The sequence below is a fragment of the Anomalospiza imberbis genome, chromosome 21 (assembly GCF_031753505.1).
Source record: "Anomalospiza imberbis isolate Cuckoo-Finch-1a 21T00152 chromosome 21, ASM3175350v1, whole genome shotgun sequence".
Classification (NCBI taxonomy): Eukaryota; Metazoa; Chordata; class Aves; order Passeriformes; family Viduidae; genus Anomalospiza; species Anomalospiza imberbis.
Window position 1 is genome coordinate 5,100,304 of NC_089701.1, and position 19,162 is coordinate 5,119,465.

Below are 19,162 nucleotides of genomic sequence, written 5' to 3' on the forward strand. Positions count from 1 at the left end.
CTGCTGCAGTACCAGCAACCACATCCTCTCTCAGCTGGTACATCCCCTCTCACCTTCCTTCCTGGCTGCTGTGTTAGCACAGTTACTTGCCCTGTTGCTATGGAGGGACTACAAGTTCTGCTTTACCACATCCTTTACAGGATGATACGAAGGCGTAGGAGGAGGAGGAGGCTTGGTTTGACCCCAGGATGGGGAGGGTGGTGGAGGGTTTGGGGCTTCAGTTGGTTTGGGCTCTGTTGAGGGAGGCTCTTTGCTGCAGTGGCAAGAGCAGCCCTTGGGAGCAGGACCAGGAGGTTTCTTGTAGGATCACCTGCTCCTGGAGCTCCACTGCTTCTGGGGCCTCTGACTCAGAAACTTCTGGCTGCTGCAAAAGGAGCAGTTTCACTTCACAGTTTAAGCTGTCAGCAGAGAGAACGAGGCGTTGTAGGCACTGAGAGTGTGTGTGTGAATGCCTTGGCAGTCAATGACATCGGTTGTGCTTCTCCCCGTGAAGCACGTGCTGGCTTTTGCAAGGCTTCCATAAATAGGTGTTTGTCAAAGTGGGTCACCACGGCGGGAGCGTGGCTGTACTCCCAGTGACCTCTCCAGCAGGCACAGGTGGCCTCTTGCTGACCTGCTGCTGCCCAGAGAGCCACTCTCCCTCCCAGCCCTGCTTTGGGAACGTGGTGTTGGCTTTGCTGCTGTTCACTGCCGTGGGCTCTAACCCAGTGCTGTGTTTTAGTCTGGTGTTGATCACCTTCTCTACAAGGAGGTTGAACCTTCACCAGTTCAAAGCTCACCCCTTTCATGAGTGGGGATGTTCCTGTGCAGCTCTGCTGTAGGTGGATCTTTTAGTGAGATGTTGCAATCAAATTGGTTCCCTGTCAGCCCTGCTGATCTGGTTGTTCTCCCAGGACTGGCCATGCCTCAGAGCAGCTGGAATATTCATGTTGCTCTCCAGGTGCTGGCCTTTGTGCCAGCTGCTCATGGTTTTTCTCAGAAGTGCTTCTTGTTTGAATTAAGTCAGGTTTTTATCCAGGTAGGGTTAAGGTATGGCCAAAACCTGCCTGTGGGACAGCACCCCGGATTAATTAGCAGGAAGGGTCACTCTTGAGTTTATGGAAGGTGGTTTTTGGGGTGGGGATGAGAGGGGTTGGTCTCAGAAACAAAATTAAAGGCTTTGCAAAGGGCCTTGCTGTTATAGTGGGGCAATGTTATTTTCTACCCAAATTAAAACTGGCATAAATATTAGAACTTATTTTGCTTTCCAGCTTCAGCAAAATGCTGAAGGAGGTTAAGCATTTCAAGGCTGAAATATGGCCCAGAAACTGCTTTACTCATAATGTCTATTGAAACAGGCAGGACAGTTAGAGGTGAGTTTATCTAGCAACATAAAAAGTATTTCAACCTAATAAAGTATTTCAACATAATAATTTGTTTCCACTCTTGTTTTCTGTTAATTCCCCTTCACAAGGGTTTAAAATACATTTAGTTTCCTAATGATGCAACAAAGAATCTTATGTTTCTTTTTGTGGTCTCCTAGCTAGATCAAGTTACCAGGTGAATGGAAGAGCTAGCATAGTTAACCTTGAGGGCTTTATGGAAAAATATGTTTAGGGGATAGCAATGAAAGGAAGATGGAGGTGGGCAAGTAAGATGGCTTTTTTCTCTGGGCTATTTATTATTCAACTCAAGCAGAAATCATGCCTGTTTAGGCATCCTGGTGAAAAGGTTGGGAGGCATTTATTTAATACTTGAAGGGTAAAATGAAATTAAGCATGTGTGGCTGAAAGAGGTGATCTGCATGACAAGTGCACATGATCATAAATAGCTTTGTTACCAAGAACAGGATGTGTGGGGCAATGGAAGGTTCACTCAGAAAACAACCAGTGAAGCCACAGCATCGTGTGAGCGTAAACCTGGCAGAGATGGTGTCCCTGCCCCATCCCTCTGTGCTCCATGCTGCTGTGAGTGCTCCTTGTCTCTGCTGCAGGAAGGGAAAGGTTGGTGTCCTGTGTTCCATATGTAATCGGGGATATTTGTTTAGTGTCATTAACTTAGGGTTTCACTGACTTGCTGACAAGTTTTGTGTGGGAAGTTGATTCTCATCAGTAGTGGCTGAGTCAACAGATGCTGAATTGCTTTGGTATTTTCTACTCATCTCTGTTTTCTGGAAGGCTCTTGCAGTGGTAAGCCTGTATTTTATGCATTTTCTTTCATTATTAATTTGCCTGGAGACTGTTAAGATTTGCATATAGCTTTATTGTAGGTCTCTGAGGGTCTGTGATCTGAATTTCTGTGTATTCTGCCAGCACTGGAGTGCCATATGGGACTCGGCCGAGCCTGTGAAGGGCTCATCGTCTCGTTAATTATTTTTATAATTTGAAGCTGTTAAACCATGGAATCTAAAAAAGTAATTTAGAAATTGAACACTATAATGTATTCTTGATCTTCACTTTAATTCCTTTTTGCCTGTGAAAGTGAATGAGAGTGTTTAAAAAAAAAAAAAAAGATATGGGAGGAGAAGGTATGATCAGAGGTAAAAATTAGATATTAATTCCCCTATTACTATTTTTGTTATTAATGACAGTATGTAAACAAATAATCTTGTGAGGAAACAGAATCAAACTCACTGGGGAACGAGGTAGTAGAAAGTCTTCAAATATTCTTAATGTTCAAGAATCCTGAGTCTTTTATTGTATTGCTGCATGAGAATTACAGGAGGCATATGCTAAAAATAAAAGCTTTTCATTTGCTATTAGGATCTGAATTTTCAGCGTAGTCTTTCTTCATTATTTGTGTCCGTGTTAGCATTTTTAATTTCACGCTTCTGCACTGTCACCCCTGACAGCAACAGAAAGGGTGACAGTGACAGTTTAGCCTGGATACTGGTACAGTAAATGCTGCCAGCTCAGTCTGCTCTGGGCAGGTTTGACAGGAAGATTTAAATTGCAGAATTAACTGGTAAATTCTCCTAGAATCTAAAGTTTTGTTCACAGTTGAAACCAAGTAGAAACCCCAGTCCTTCTGGCCTGGCTGTGTATTAGAACTGGGCAGGGTGAGTGAGTCTGGCTGCACAGAGACTGAGGCTGCAGCTCAAGAGAAAAGTGAGGACATCCCCTTTATTTCAGTCAGTGTTAAGGCTGAAGAGCCTCTTGGTGGCAAGTGAAGGTCCATCGCTGGATCTGAACACCGTGTGTTGAACTATTTTGCAATAGATGGAAGCCTTCTAGAAAGAGGAAGGAATATCTCGCTGAGCTGATCTTCAAAGACCTCATGAATAACACTTTATTGCTCAATAATTGGTTGTACTCCATGTTATGTGGCCAAGAAATGGGAAGAAGGTTTTTCTTTTTCTTTTTCTTTTTTTTTTTTTTTATTTTTTTCCCCTTAATGGCTAACTTTCCTCTTCCCAAAATACTTTGCATAGCTGGGGAATGTGACTTCAGGAGGGCAGTTGAGAAGTGAAGGGGATTTGACAGCTTAAAGTAACCACTCAAATGAAGCAAAGCAAATGGGCAGCACTATTTCCATTTTAAGCATTGTCAGGGTAACAAGCATGCAACCAAATTTCAGAAAGAATGCATGGATGGGAGGTTATTTGGGCTGCGGTAAAAGCACAGAGAGAGAATTAATGGGAACAGAAATGAAGTTGGAAAATGAATTTAGAAACACACTTTGCCTTAGGGTTAAAATATTCAAAGCATTCTGGGTACTTGGATGTCAAATTCCTGTTCAAGTTAATGACTAAAGTTCTACTTCCCTCTTCTGAGCTTCGATTTTTGTGTGCATGTTCAAGAATATGTTAAGCTCTGAACAGTTTTCATTTTAAGCAGCAGGGGCTCTGCTTTCCCACCTGAGTCAGGTGGATCAGCTCCTGTATTCCAGCTCCTCCATCACCTGGGGAAGTGTTTGTAGTGACACATGTTGCTGGCTTTGGGAAGCAGGTGGAATCTGATGAAGGGGGGCAAGTTCCAGTTCCACAAGTTGTTTAATTACATGCATATTGTGATGGGCAATTAGAAATCTATTCTTTTTAGTAAGCTGATACCACAATAAACACAGGCACTTGAAACTGGGAGAAGATGAGATTTGGCAGGTTGGAAGGACGTAGTAACGTGAAGCCTGTGGTGGCAGCCTACTGTGATAGACAGCTGACTGTCAGTGCAGTATTTCTGCTCAAAGAACATTCTTAGGTGTGAACCAGTCTCTGAGCCAGAGGAAAGTAGTGAATTCTTCTAGAAAATGTTTTGATGGTTCTTTTTCTGGGAAAACAGGTGCGGTGTGACCTTTTGTTTCTCCCTCACTGTGGTCAAGTGGGAGCATTTTTACTGAACATTGCATCATATTTCTTGCCTTGTTTTCTTGAATGCTAAAGCCCTGTGGAGTTTATTGTTTCCTAATGTTCTCCCTGACTGGAAGGGTGAGGATGCTGCAAAAATGAACAGAGGAGAGTCTGTGTATTGAAACTGAAAGCTGAAACAGCAGCTCATGGGGCACCTGAGCCCTCTTGCAGCTGATGATTGAACCTGCAGGGCTGCAGTGGTACAGTTCACCTGCTAAACCATCTCTGCCAGGGCTGGTGCACTTTGTGCTGAAAACATGTGTTGTTCTCATTAGACTCCAGAATAATTGATGGGGGATTTTTAACTCTAGTTTCCTATTGATAATGCATTTTTGTAATGAACTTTGAGAAAAGTAAATAGATTTCTAAAAAGTGTTTTCAATATTGATTATTTGAAGGTATGATGTTGTTAACTGCTCTCAGAAGTCTCTTCTTCAGAAGTCCTGTTTTGCATTGATTACATGTATCCCTGGACTTTAGGATTCCATGAATTGAAGGTTATGCTGTACCATCAACACATTTTGTGTCCTCTGTCATCTCTTGATTCATTAACTCAGAATCTTTGCCTGCCTTCAGTGTCCTTCCAGGTGCATGGAACGAGGAGGACAATCTGTGTCATGTCCCTCTGCCTGCACTGTCCTTCCTTTGGAATCTCATGCTCAGCCAGTGATGGTGTTGCCAATTTTACTGACTTTTTTTCATCCTCAAGGCACTCAGCAAAGGGAAGGGACAATGGAATGCATGACCCCAGTGTAACACACTGCTGTGGGGCGTTGGCTGCTGAGTGAAATGGCACTTGGGCCAGCACTGTTCCATGCCCAGAAAAGAACAGAAGCTCTTCTCTTTAGCAAATCTGCAGAGAGTTAAACTTCCTCTTGTCTCTCTTGATAGTGGAGGTCAGTGCTTGTACTTTTGAGGTGGTTCTGCCTAGAGCTTGGCACAGGGCAAGTGCCTCATCTCACTTTATAAATAGAAATTCAGCATCTTCCCCTGGTTGATCTGTCCAACAGCTGCACCGCCGTGTGCTCCTCTTACACTGCTCCTCAGGGAGTTTTCTTTCACCAAACTTGGCCTAGTGAGGCCTTAGAAACAGTCCAGCAGGTCCCTCCGTGGGATGCCAGCCCACACTGAGGCAGCGACCTGGAGCCATTTCTGGGCTTTTATTCAAACTCTGATCTAAACGATGCTCTGAGAATTGATTCGGGGTGGGGATGATGGTGGGAGGTTTGGACAAGCCACCACCAGGGTTGCCTTTTCAGGGTGAACCTGCTCTGTCTGGAAATCTTTATTACCTTGAAGGGCAGGATCTCCTTGAAAGGCATTCTTTCCTCTGGGAAACCTTGACCTTTCCTCATTGGATGGGGTCACAATAGGATAATAAGCTAGTTTCTTGGTACAAATATGATCTGATAAAGGTGGTTAAATTTGCTTACAGGGATTACAGGGTGAATTTCCCTGCCTGAGATTTCCCTTCTCTAAATCAGGAGTGTGTGAATCCATGTAAACTTGTGACTAATGGACTTCCCCATGGGGTATTTATTTTATCTGCATGTATTTATGTTAAATAATGTAAATTATGGAAGAGTAGGGTGTGGGAGAGCTAGAAGACCTCTTTATCAGAAACCTTAAAAAGGCCATGTTTGCATTACTCTCCTGATTCCAGAATAATCCCAGAGATGGAGAGGTTGTATACTTGAAGCAGAGCAGAAGGTGCTTCTCTGTGCTGGCATCAGACTCCAGGCTGAGCTGAGCCCTCTGGCAGGAGGAGGACCATTGTTACCCCTGATTTTGCCTTCTCCCCTGCCTTGAAGCTGTCTGAAGTCGAGATTTGTATATACGCAAGCAGGGACGTTTTTAGTCCCTGGATTCCCTTTCTGCAGAATGCACACATCCTCTTTCTGAGTGACTGATGCTACACTGGTTCAAGGGTGATTTATATTGCTGGAAGCAAGACTTCTATTTTGTGTAGTTTGAGGTTTTTTACTTCAGTTGCCCTTAAACACTTTATTGTAGTTTCTGGAGCGCTTAGTCCTGGAGCACTTAGAGGTTCTTTACTATTTTTGTAACTTTATACTATTAGCTTTTTGCTGTTCTGCCCCCAGTGCCTCTTTAATTGACTAAAACTGACATAAGTTGAAACCTAGTCTGGTTTGGCTGACTTGGTTTGAAATAGTGCCTGATGCTAAAGCAGAGCAAACACACAATGCACACACCCTGTGTGTGCTGTTCCATGAGTTTTACCTGCTGATTTAACTCCCTTCTTCTTGGTGTTTTGCAGATTTTGTCTTCTTAACATGGTTCCTATTCCTCCCTTTCATATTACAGTCAAGCAGCTTTATTAGCAGGTTTATGTTCTTTATTAGCTCCTGTGTACACGATTGTGTTCAAGGCTGGCAGAGTCCCTCCTGCCCCCAGTGTAACTCAGTGTCACAGCCAGATGTGCTGCACAGCAGAAAGTGGTATTTGATAAAAGCAACATATTCACAAACCAGGCTTTGTTGTAGCTTTGTTATTTTTCTGCTCTCTCTAAAGGGAGTGGTCTTGTCTGGCTTTTGTATCTCGGTGACAGCTCTGCAAACTTTTCAGAGAAGCATCACTTGTGTCAGAATCTTTGGTAGTGGCAGCTCAGCATCCCACCCAAATCCAGTGCTGCGTGTAGTTTTTTGGAAAACACGGTCAAACAAATTTGTAGATTGTACAAACTTACTCTCTATTTTCCATGTAAATCATAAGGGAACCTGATGCCAAATACATTAGGCTGATATTAAAGTCCTTGTTTATTTTACAGTGTATGTCTGTCAGAATAAGTATTTGATGTATTACAGTTTAAAAATTAGATTTCAAGTATTGTAGAAACAGCAGCTTCTGCAAAGCTGTGTGGAATGGATTGTGGGATTTGAGTGCTGTTGAAATAACCAAATTTTAAAAAATAAGGTGATTATAATTGAAATCTGCAGATAGTAATAAACTGGCTTGGATAATTAATTTGGATTTAGAGTTGCTTAATTTCTCTTGGCATTTGCAAATCCCAGACTGACTTGTGGAATGTTCTTGATTTTATTGAAAACATGTGTGACTGTTTTGGAGGGCAGCAAAATTTGAAGAACAAAGTAGTATCTGTAGCTAAACAGAGGCGGACAGAAAAACTTTCAAAAAACATAGCTTATGTCATTTTGGGGGACATCGTGTCGTCTGTTTTAGAACCAAACAGGCTACAAAGGAATTGAAGTCTGCTCTGTAAAAATATTTAACTCTTCTGAATAACATTTTAAATTCATAGTACTGGCAAAGCTGGAGTTTAAATCTATAATTTTCACAAGAAAATCAGAATTATTAATTAGGAGTAGTTCCCAAATCCATGGAACTTGTACTAGTTCTTGAGAGTAAAACAAAATACTGTCATGAGTATCTATTTCTTATCCTATGTTTAAGTATGTTTTTCTATTAGAAGATGGCATTTATCGAGTTGCCAGTATTTCTGGAATGAAACTGATTCAGAAATGAGTAATGAAGAATGTTACTGAATTGGGCTCATGTTAAAATACAGATTTCTGTTGATTAAAAACCTGTCTCACTATAGAAGTATCTAACTGGTAATGGAAAATATTAACAACACTTTCTGTATGGTAATACTCCCTTTGAAAATGAATTTTAAGTTGTCTCTGCTCAATGAGACTAAACTTTTTTTCTTTTGATTCATTGCAGGACCAGTTTGACAACTTAGAAAAACACACGCAGTGGGGTATTGATGTTCTGGAAAAGTACATCAAGTTTGTAAAAGAAAGAACAGAGATTGAACTCAGCTATGCAAAGCAGCTTAGGTAAGTTGATATTTAAAATTCTGGACTTTGAGTTGCATCTCTTCAGAGCCTGTAATCAACTCTAAGTTTGCTGTGTCAGTGGTGATTTTGTTTATAATAATGGCTTTTAGGAAATAGCTTTAATTTAGAGATTGGAAAGTAAAAGTTAATTTAAGATCCTGTTGTATTATATCTGCTAGTAATCATGTTTTGCAAAAAGAGAGGTTATTGAGGTGGCTGAGCAGCACGCTAGGGCTTACTCAGAGTTTATGCATGATTAATGGCTCAGGCTTGGAGGACAGCACAGTAATGTTTTCCATGAAATTGGGGCTGCTGTGCAAAAATGCTGAAGGGTTTAAGAATTCAATGGAATAATGACCATTTGTTAGGCAAAGTTTAGGTTTTCTTTTACTAAGACAGGCCTTTTTTGAACGTGCATGGGGAGGAACTGCAGGTCAGAAAGTCAGCCCCAGCCCTTGGTAATTTTTCCTATGTAGTTAAGAAGGTTATAGCCTGAGATTTGAATTACAGTTTTATAATCTTTTGAGGTGTCTCCTGATCAGAGCTGAGATCTTTGTGAATTAATCTCAAATAATTGCTGCCGGGTACTTTCTACATGTCCATGTCTGGTTTGATTGTAGACAGAGATGAGTATGTGTGAACCAGACACAGAAAAAAATCTTCCTTGAGGTCAGGTCCTGGAGAAGAGGTGCTAAGAAGCCACAGGAGTGGATATCACCTTGATTTTCCCAGTGAGGTAGAAAAAACAGAAGTGATCAGGGGTTAGAAGGGAGTAAAGCTCACAGCTGAACAGCATTGTTGGCAGCCACTAGTGACCAGTGCTAAACTGGAAGTGCTGGAGTTAACTGGGAAGGGGAGAGCAGGAATAATTATTCCTAATTCCCCAAGTAAACTGACCTTTTATTTGCATAGTGATAATAAATCTTGAGATCTCTTTTCATCTTCCCAGGTTTTAAAGAGATGGGATCTGAGGTTTCAGTTGATCTGTGTATCTAACACAGTGTCTATTAAAAAAAAATATATATATCACCCAGAATTTGCTTGTGTTTGAGTGGATTGGAGATGTGATTTATGAGGAGCTGGTAGTAGATAAATCCCTGCCTTGATGGTTGTGTGCTCTCCCAGGGGAATGCCAGGAGGGTTCCCCAGGGTTTCTGCTACAGACAAGCAGGAAACAGAAAATGACTCGTGCAGGAACAAATTGCTCACATCCTATGGAGAGGAGCAGAGGTTGAATTACAGAGGCAAAATGAGCTGGAACAAAGAGAGTGTGACTGGACTGGGAAAGCCCAGCAGAGTATCTGGGTGAGCTGGCCTGTCTTAGGAACAATCCTGCACTAGACTCACTGGAGTATTCAGGATGACAAATTCCAGGTGTAAAGAGCTTAATTATGAAGATAAACACATAAACAACATGTTAAGGAAAGTGAAAGATTGTTTTACCTGTGACCATGTGGAAACTATGAATTCCTGAGCTTTATTTCTTATTCTGTCCTAGACTTCCCAAAAAACCACAGTCTATTTGTTTCCTGCCTCTCTGTATTTTTATGGTTTGAGGACAAACACATCTGTCCCCATGGAGCTCTTAAACACGGGGCTGCTTGCAGGCATCTAAGAAGGTAGAAGTATAAAAGAAAAAACAAAAAAAAATGTAGACTTGTCAAGTGTTGAGGTAAAACAGTGCTGGACATTATACAAGAAAAATAAAACATGCATGTGCTTTTATTTAATAAGTGTCCTTAAGCCTGGTGCAAACCTTTTTTGTAGCACATCCCTTTGGTATAAAAGGGATGCATCACATGACTGCATGTCATAACATGCAGCAAATATTATTAAAAAGAGACAGGTTAACTCCAGGTACTCCTGTGGATGTAACTCAATTTTGTTTGTAGTGAAAGTAAAACTGCTGAAATTTATTTCCTTCTGTGAAACTTGTATTTTCTGTTCCATCCCTGGGTTCCCTAACTAGCTATTTCTCCTCTCTATCTACATCTCAGCCTGGTCATCTATTGAAATTAATTTCTTTTCTAGTTAAAAACATTTATTTTCTTCTTCTTTATAATTCTGCAAATGTGTATTTTAATATTTTAGGTTAGATCTACATACCATTTACAATTAGCCTGGTTTGGGAGTCCACTTCAGACCTGACTGAGTTATTTTCTTGTTTTGCATTATATTTATCGAATCATTAAACTAGGCTGGACAGGAAGGAATGTAGAAACTGTGGTAGAATGCTTATTTTAGGTATTTTAACTTCCACGGGACTCTGATGTGCTGGATGCTGTGCTCCCAGTGCTGAGGTGGTGTGTCCTTGTCACGTCCCTTGCAGCACATGCACTCAGAGCATCACAAAGGGTGTCAAAACCCTTGCCTAGTGTGATGATGGATAGATGGCCTCAAGGAAAATGTGTTGGAAAAAAAAAGCTTCAGGTGTCAGGATAATCTGAGAATCAGAACCCCTGATGTCTGACATCTTTCTCTCACATTTGTCACCCAAGCTGAAATATGGGAGCAGAGAAACAAGCTGTAAAGGCAGGAAAAATGATGCAGAGTGAAAGGCAAATAGAAACACTGGTGGAGATGGGTGCTCAGAGCAGCACAGAATCTTTCCAGAGCTGATCTTTATTATGTGTTAGCTCCCTCTCTAATCATTGTTAGCAATGAAGGTGTCCCTGTCACTGCTCCCTGGGCAGTGCTGGTGGTGCCACTGCACCAGGCCATGCTGAGCTCCAGCAGTATTTTTGGATACACTAGCACTTGTGGGGGCTTTTTGTGTGTACCTGGTTCAACCCCTGCATCTGATTTTAGAAAACAGCGAAAAAAAAAAAAAAAAAAAAGAGACCTTAAATATATAGACTCCATTTGTGTGTTGTGTAAATTACACAGAAGATAATCAAGTGTTTAACCCAGATGCTAATCCTTGGTAAGTGGGTTTTGTCTGTGAAAGCAGACTGGATTTTTTTTCCCCCCTCAGCTCTGTAGCATTTCTGCACCTTTAAAGATTCACAGGAAGCCAGTTGCTGTGTGTGTCAGAATTAATTGGGCAGCGTGACAGTGCAGGGAGATGGAGTTTTGACTGTGTGAAAATGCCTTATTACTGTAGCCTTCTGTGCTTTTTTTTGGTGGTTTTTCTTTCCCCTTCAAGCTGGTGCATGGAAGGAGGCATTCCCATGGCATACAAAGGGTGCTGTAAAATTTATTTTCATCATGCAGAACAGTTTGCAGAGCCCTTCCCATGCTGGTGCTTGGTGGAAGCTGCAGAACTAGAGAAGTTAATTTTTTCAGAGCATATTCTTGGAGAGAAGGCACAGACTGAGAGGGAGATATTCATTTGGATATCTTCCAGTCAAGATACTTAAATTTTGAGGAACACATGTTTGTCTGTGCAAATCTGCCAGCTTTCTGGCTACTCCTCTGCTGGGGCAGATGCTCCTTAATTCCTCAAGGAGAACAAAAGGAATAAGAAATGTGAGATGGGAGGCCCTGCTGTCCCCAAGTCAGCAGTAAAGCCAGCATCAGCAGGGAATGGGTTACACCTCTGCAAAGGCAGTTTCTTTACAACTTGATGTATTCTGGGACTTCTCCAAAGAGTTTGGCATGGATAAGTTGATAAAACTCAGTCGTCCTTCGGACAATGATTCCATCAATATTCCCTGTGTGCTGCTCTTCATCACTGAAGCAACCTTGTAAAACTAAACTAAATAGCTTCCCTTTCTCAGCAGGGTGAGAGGCTGCCAGAGGGAACGGAGTAATGGGGCTCAGTTTAGGACAGAAGAGCACTGAAAAACCCTTAAAATTGGTCAGCTCTGTGCTGTGCACTGGTTGAAGGGTGTGCTGTGCTGCAGTGCAATGTGCATGATGGTGCTGATACCAGCAAGGTGCACTGAGGGGCAGGTGGGCAGCACACCTTCCCAAATCCCTGCATTTGCTGCTGATGAGAGGCTTGTGGGGCAGTCAAAGCCATACAATTACTGTCAGATGTGCTCGCAGCAAGGTTCAGGTTTCTTATTTAAGATACAATCACTCCAAGAGCATATTGGTGTTTTAAAATTAAATCAGTAGTTGGCTGGGGGATAATGAGATGCAATCATCTGTGCTAATTAGGATAATCAAATGTCACACTTCCCCCAGCATTAGTTGATAATCACAAAATGAACCCCCTTTTGCTATCTCAGTGCAGCTTCCCACAGCTTTGTGAAGGTTTTTTTTACCTTCTAATCATCCTGCTAAAGGCAGGCAAACCTGCCTAGCCAAGAGTTTCAACTGCTGCTTCAGATCTCCCTTTCCTGGGATGACTCCTGCTCCAAAAGAACCTCTCCTCTAGATCAGGTGAAGGAGATCTGTGTATCAGCAGAACCACGACCCAGGTGTATCAACTTCATGACCTTAATTTAGCAATTTCTTTGGTTCAGAATCTGCTGCTTTGTTGTAGTTACAGACTGGAGCACTGTGCAGCCCATTCTTAGAGTCTTACTGTAGCACAATCAAAGCCTGATTGTTGTCATGCTTCAGGAAAGGTGTCTGCTCACTGCAGATAAAAACTCCAGCCTCACAGAATGTGTGTGCATCTAAAGATCATCAGTAAGCTTCAAAGGATATTTTAAATTTTTATTTTATATATCTGTATTTTTAATTTTAGGAATCTTTCAAAGAAATACCAACCCAAGAAGAACTCCAAAGAGGAGGAAGAATACAGGTATGTTCATGTTCTCCTGCTGGGTGAGCACACATTGATGGAAGAATGGCAAAATTTGGGTCATCACCTAAGATTTGGCTTGTAAACCTAAGATTTTAAAGTCAAGTGTAAGAATATAGACATCACAGATGCAGAAACAGGCTTATGGGGTAAGATACTAAGGAGTGGATTTGATCTGTAACGACTCAGTTCCCTTATGTTGCAGTTTCTAGATGTGTGGGTTGGGATTTTGGTTTCATTTGTTTTTTAATGTGCCTTAAAACCTTCAAGCCAGACTGATCCTGGTTCTCTGAAGTGAACGACCAAATTCATATCTGCTTTCAGCAGAAGCAGAAACAGTTGTTAATTTTAGCATGAAACTCAAGCACTCTGTGTAAGTATTAAATTACTGAAATAGGCTGACAACACAGATTAGTAAAAAGGGGTAATGTTCTAACAGCACAGTGGCTCCTGCAGAGCCGGGTGGAGGATGAGGGTTGTACTCCCAGTATCCTGGGGCTTGCTGCTGTTGAAGGATGTGGCACAGCCTCACCTGTCTGCTTGTGATTCACCTGCTCAGACCTGTCCCCATGGCAGGGGATTGATGTTGTGCTTGCAGGCAGCAGCAGAGAGCTCAGCTCCTTCTCTGAGCAACAAGGTTCAGGAGATGAGACACCACAGGTCCCTAAGAGCACTCCTGCCTTTGGGGAGAATAAAGATATTCTTTAAGGAGAATTTTCTAGAAGATGAGCTTCCCACCAGACTCTAAATCAGAGCAAGGACCTTTCGCCTTAGAGCGCCGTGACCCTGGCGTTTCTCAACGTCAGGGTTTTGTAATGCAGCTCTGAAGGAAGGCATGGCAGGGCTGACCCTCAGCCTGCTGCTTCAGGAGCTGCTCTGCCTCTGGAGAGCCCAGCAGCAGCCTCAAACCCTTGACCTTGAAATTTGACATGTTTCAAAAGAGTTTGGATAAGGGTCCAATTGGATGATTATATTAATACAGATTTTTTTGGGTCAGCCCCCCAAGCTGCTCTGTACAGCTACTCCAGTGGCTTGTGTAACAGAGATAACAGGCTTTTTGCTTGCTTTTTAATTTATTTTTAGTAACATTGTTTGGGAATCAGTTATTTATGCCATTGTTTCCTGAGATATTGGTATTTACACAAGGAAGATTATGTTACCAGCACAGTGGCTGTTTTGGTCTGTACCCAAGATTAGGAATAAATCTGCCTTTGGATAGCTCTACCATAAATGGGTATTTTGAGTTTATTACAATGGGTTTTGGCACATCCTTCATTGCTGAAAAAGGATCTTGGAGTTGAATGATTCTATGTGATGTGGCACAGAATATCCTGTGCATCCTTTGCCCTTTATAAATGCAGTGTTCACCTCAGTGTAGTTACTTCATGTCTCAAAACAACATCTGGGGATTTGTCATGCGACCTTTGGGTGCCTCAGATGCTGCTTGGAGACAACCTGGCTAAAAATCAGCCTTTTCAAGCTCATTGTCAGTCTCTAGTTCTGTGCCTTTTATACCTTGGGATTTTTTTGCAACTGGGATTTCTCTCATGTCACATCTTGACTGTGAATGTTTCTGCTCATAACGTTTTTAGTCCCTTTTAGTCCCCTTTTTAGTTTCTCCTGTTTTTATTTTCATCTGATGCCTTTTTCATCCCTACTGGTACCACTCCATTCTATTTCCTCTAAATATCTCCATCTTTGCTTTGATTTTTCACCTCTAGGTGATGTTATCAGTGCAGGCCACTACTATTTTAGAATTAGAATAATAATAACCACAACAACAATAGTTTTTCTAGTATGTAGTAGTGTCTTGCTGCTGGCTTCCAGCTGCCCAGCACAGCCAGCTGGGGTATTTAAATGCAGCTCTGTTGGCACTGGGCTGAATATACCAGTGACATAATCTGCTGTTTCAAAATTTGTGTGCACAGATGTTTCTTCCTTTCAGTAATACATGGAATGCTGTATGGGAGCTTATTTGATATGAAAAAATTAACCTTGTGATGGAAGGTACTAAAAAAAATATGGGTTGAAAATGAATGCCTGGTTAGTAAACTCTCTACTTATTTGAAAACTTTATAAACTATATCTGATTTAAATCAAATTTACACTATGAAAAACTTTCTTTTCTAGGCTATGCTGGCCAAAATTTTGCTTGCTTAGACAGGATTTTTCCAGGTAGGATATACTGATGACTCTGTGCACTGAATTGTAGGACTTGAGAGTATAACTAGAAATGTTTGGTGAGTAGAGATTAGAAAACTGAAGCCCCAGAGCTGTGCTGATAAAGAACTTGGCACTCTAAAGTGGTGATATTTTAAGAGCTAGTGTCAAACTGTCTAAATTGAGATAGACTCATCAGACAACTGTCAGTGTGGGACAGGCTTCCTTTGGAGAAATTCCTTCCTGTGAATCTGTGCTAATTCATTGCAAAGCTAAGTGCTTAAGGAGGGTCTCACCTCCCTTTGCAGCGAGTCTGTCTGAAAAGAAAGGGACTAAAAGCAAAATGCATTTCTGTCCTTTGCAGGTACACATCAACTAGAGCCTTCCTAGCCACTTTAAATGAAATGAATGACTATGCTGGACAGCACGAGGTCATCTCAGAGAACATGACCTCTCTGATCACTGCAGAGTTAACACGCTACGTGCAGGAGCTGAAACAGGAGAGGAAATCGGTAACCCGTCCTTTTTTATTTATTATTCACAATGAATTGCTATTTAAGACAGCTAATTAGTGGTAGTGGAGTTCAATGTTAAGTGAGATTTATTTGTAGTTAATAAACATGAGCTGTGCTAATGAACCAAGCATTAAAGAAGTGGGTTATGTGCCCTGGCCAAGTCACTGAACCGTTTGAATCAAATGTTATAAAATCAGACAGCAATGCCTGCAGGAGAATCCCTGCTAAATAAGGTCAGAGACCCATCTGTGCTTAAGGCTCTGTTAGCCAAAAGCTTGCTTAGGGAAGAGTCCAGCAGCGCTGTGTAAAGCCTGAAATAAACAGAGGAGCTGCAGTGCTGAGGCTGATTGAGAGAATTATTTGGATCTTGATTCACATTTTTTGTGCTTCTCAGCCAGATCTGGCCGAAGGGACTCTGTAAAAAAGTTATTTTAATTAGAAGTAGAGGGTTTGTCTTGTTTGGTGAAGGTGGGGAATGTGGGTTTCAACCTGTTGTCCTTCAAGAGTGGTAGAATTAATAGCTAGTTAGTGCTCCATTGCAGCTGGTACTTTAGGGACCTATGTGCCTGCTACAGTGAACGTTCAATGCTGATTAATTTGCACATCACCAGCTCTGTAAAATGGATAGTTGAGATGTGATTTCCTTCCTTGCCTTGAACCCTTTTATCTCTTGGATGTGTGAGCATAGAAGAAGGATTCTAAGCACTACAAACACTCATACAACAGGTATAAAATGACTAAGCAAAGTGCAAAGGGAGCATCAGAGCATTATATTTAATTTCCAAACTGTTGGTCTATTTTGGAAAGTGCAAAAATACTCCTGCAGAATTATACATTTATAAATAGTCCCACTAAACACTAAGCATGTGTTGAGGAGCTGTGTGGGAGCAGAGCCCTGGAAATCACCACCTTTTTCTAAGTATAGCATTAGAATGATAATTCTGTCAGCAGAGGAAAAGAATATATAGACATATCTTTAATCTGCAGAATGGTGTGTAATCTTTCAGAGACAGCATGGAAGGATGCTTTACATATAGCTGTGATGGGAATATTTTCCTAGCCCCTCTGTGACCTTGTATCCAGCATAGATCTGTGCAAAAAGGAGAAAAAAGACAATAAAAGCAGCATTCTAGTGTGGCATTTTCTTTCAGCTCTAATGTTTTTACATATTTTTTTCAATTACATGGGCATATAACTTGATTGGAATACCTAGACATTCTAAGTACCATGGAAGAGGGCTTGCAATATTTCTTGTAAAGAATTTGAGCAGTAACCACTGGGTTTTTGTTTTGTTTGTAAACTTTTCTAGTAAGTATGGCTCATAAGTAATGGGTGGATGACTGGAAAATTAGTTTAATATTGGCCTAATGATAAGAGCATGGGAACAGCAAAGGGCAACTGAGTGTATTTACCTGCTGTTGCTGATAATTACTGGCCTTTAACAGAAAACAGTTGTCAGTCAGAGTTGCTTTGTTCTTGCAACATAAGTAGAGGCTTATAGGAATTAGGAATCCTTGTCTGGTTCCTGTAGATTTCTCATTCATGAGAAAATGGTGTTGAAAAGGAAACTGTTCCCGCCCTCAGGCATTTTTCATACACAGCCTCTCAGTTCATCCTGTAAAAGCATTGATCCTGCTGAGATCTGCAGGAGGGGAGGGTGGATGTTGTGTAAATATCACTGAGATCTGCAGCTTAGGCAAAACAGTTTATTATATCAATTAATGAATGACTTGGTATTTCCAGAAATTTTGTTGGCAGAGTTCTCATGCTTGCTGCTTGTTCTGCTATCAGCTGCTGTGCTCCAAGTCCAAAGAATCATTTGAGTGAGCCACTCCTGGGGCTGGGTCCATGTGTAGGAGTTGGGAGACCCACATTCTTGTCCACTGAGTCTTGAATTAAGTCATTCAGGTGTCCAAATACCTGTAAAATGGTACAAATTTCCAGTGATTTCAGCATGGCTGTGGTAGATAAGCACCTTTACACTTTTGGTTTTACTTTCCCACCTGGAAGATGGAAATGATACACAGAGGTGTCATAAATGTGTGAAAGATGAACTCAAGTCCAGCAGAAAGTGGTAAGGCAAATCAGAATGGGGTTGGAAGGGACCTTAGAGCTCATCCTGTTCTCCTCTGCCATGGGCAGGGATAGCTTGACCAGCCTGCACCAAACCCTGTCCAACCTGGCCTTGAACACTTTCAGGGTTGGGGCAGCCCCAGCTTCTCTGGACAACTTGTGCTGGGGCCTCAGCACCCTCACAGGGGAGAATTTTTTCAAATATCTGTAAATACAGCTTCTGTTTCCAAAGGAAGCCCCTCTGATGCACAAGAGTGTTTGCTGGAGTTGTGGGCAATGAGCATGGCTGGTGATCTTTAAACACGTGGGAGCTGGTGCCTGCCTGCTCTGCTCTGTTTTCACGCTCATTTAGCTCTATTGATTCAGGTGGAATTACACCAGCAGATGATCAGGGTCACACAGTAATAAATCACTTCTTGGGTTATCCTTGACAAGTGCAAGCCCCTGGCCTGTAAGCAGTGCAGAGCTGATACTGTATCATGCCTTACATTGCTTTTATGCTGGGTAAAATGTATGTAAATTGTACATATATTGGGTTTGATTGGCTTTCTGAAAGGTGTGCTTGATGGCTGCCTATAGGATGTTTTTTTCTATAAAAGATAGTTGCTAGTGGTGAAAATAAGGAAAGAAGCAACTACTGAAAACCAGGCAGGACAAGTGTGCAGGTTGGACAAGTGGGATAATGTGCAATGTCAGTGATTTGGAGCTGTTCAAAAGAGAGATACCTCCTTTTTTCTCTGATCTGATTCAGAGCTTGAGAGAGCTCTGGGTTACCTTTACATTTTTCAGATCCTGTGCTTTGTTGCATGATGGCTTTGGACCTTCAGAAAGTGGTTACAATAAATCAGGCAAAGACTTATTGTGTGAAACTTGAATATCTTTAGGAGCAAAGGTGAATCAATGACTTTATCATATTATGCATTCCTCTTCCATAGGATTGCTCTCAATGTTGTCACTGTACCAAATCAGTTGTTTTGCCCTGACAGTCACTGAAGTCAGTTGCACACCCTGCCTGCTTTTCACACAGTGAGAGGGAGAACTCCTTGTGTTGTTTCAGTTCTTCCCAGCTGCCCAGTGAAGTGAAACTCTTTATAGTGCAGTTCCTCACTTGAACTTGTGTTCTCTTGGTCTTTCTGTGTCCATGCTCTCTCAGGAGAAATTCTCATCTTCAGGGTCCTTGTTAGCTGCTTAAAAGCTCAAATTTCAGTTCTATGTTGTGTGAAGGGCATGTCTCATCCATATTCCTCTTGAGGTTATTGAGGTTAGAGGCCCGTGACTGAATTACTGTTGGAAGATGTCATCAAGTCACACAGATGAGGTGGGAATCACCTCTGAGTGGTTCTTCCTCTGGGAAGAACTTGCTTCTGCAGTCATGCTTCATATCAGCCCAGTGTCACCAAAGCCTTGCTTTGGGACAGCTAGAGGAGCTGCAGTATTACAAAATTGGGTCTTAGTCTTGTCCATCTTTGACAAAAGAAAAGGTGGTGATCCTGTCATGTCAAGAGGAGTGTTTGGACTTTACTTCACATGCACTGACACGTAATACACTTCTAGGTTGGAAATGTACTGAGCC

At 41.8% G+C, this 19,162-nt stretch overlaps 1 protein-coding gene across 22 annotated transcripts in view; it reads left to right on the top strand.

The window, feature by feature from the left end:
- The first annotated feature begins 1,866 nt into the window (after positions 1-1,866).
- Positions 1,867-19,162, top strand: part of FNBP1 (formin binding protein 1) — a 66,305-nt gene continuing 49,009 nt past the window's right edge. For 5 of the 22 annotated variants that reach the window (XM_068211262.1, XM_068211264.1, XM_068211266.1 and 2 more), the window contains exons 1-4: positions 1,875-1,982; positions 8,030-8,145; positions 12,785-12,841; positions 15,366-15,513. In XM_068211262.1, the coding sequence (XP_068067363.1) occupies positions 1,908-1,982; positions 8,030-8,145; positions 12,785-12,841; positions 15,366-15,513 (396 nt within the window). In that variant the 5' untranslated portion in view covers positions 1,875-1,907. Of the gene's footprint in view, positions 1,983-8,029; positions 8,146-12,784; positions 12,842-14,971; positions 15,017-15,365; positions 15,514-19,162 lie in introns of all 22 variants that reach the window. The other 17 variants (XM_068211263.1, XM_068211265.1, XM_068211261.1 and 14 more) reach the window with 11 other exon arrangements.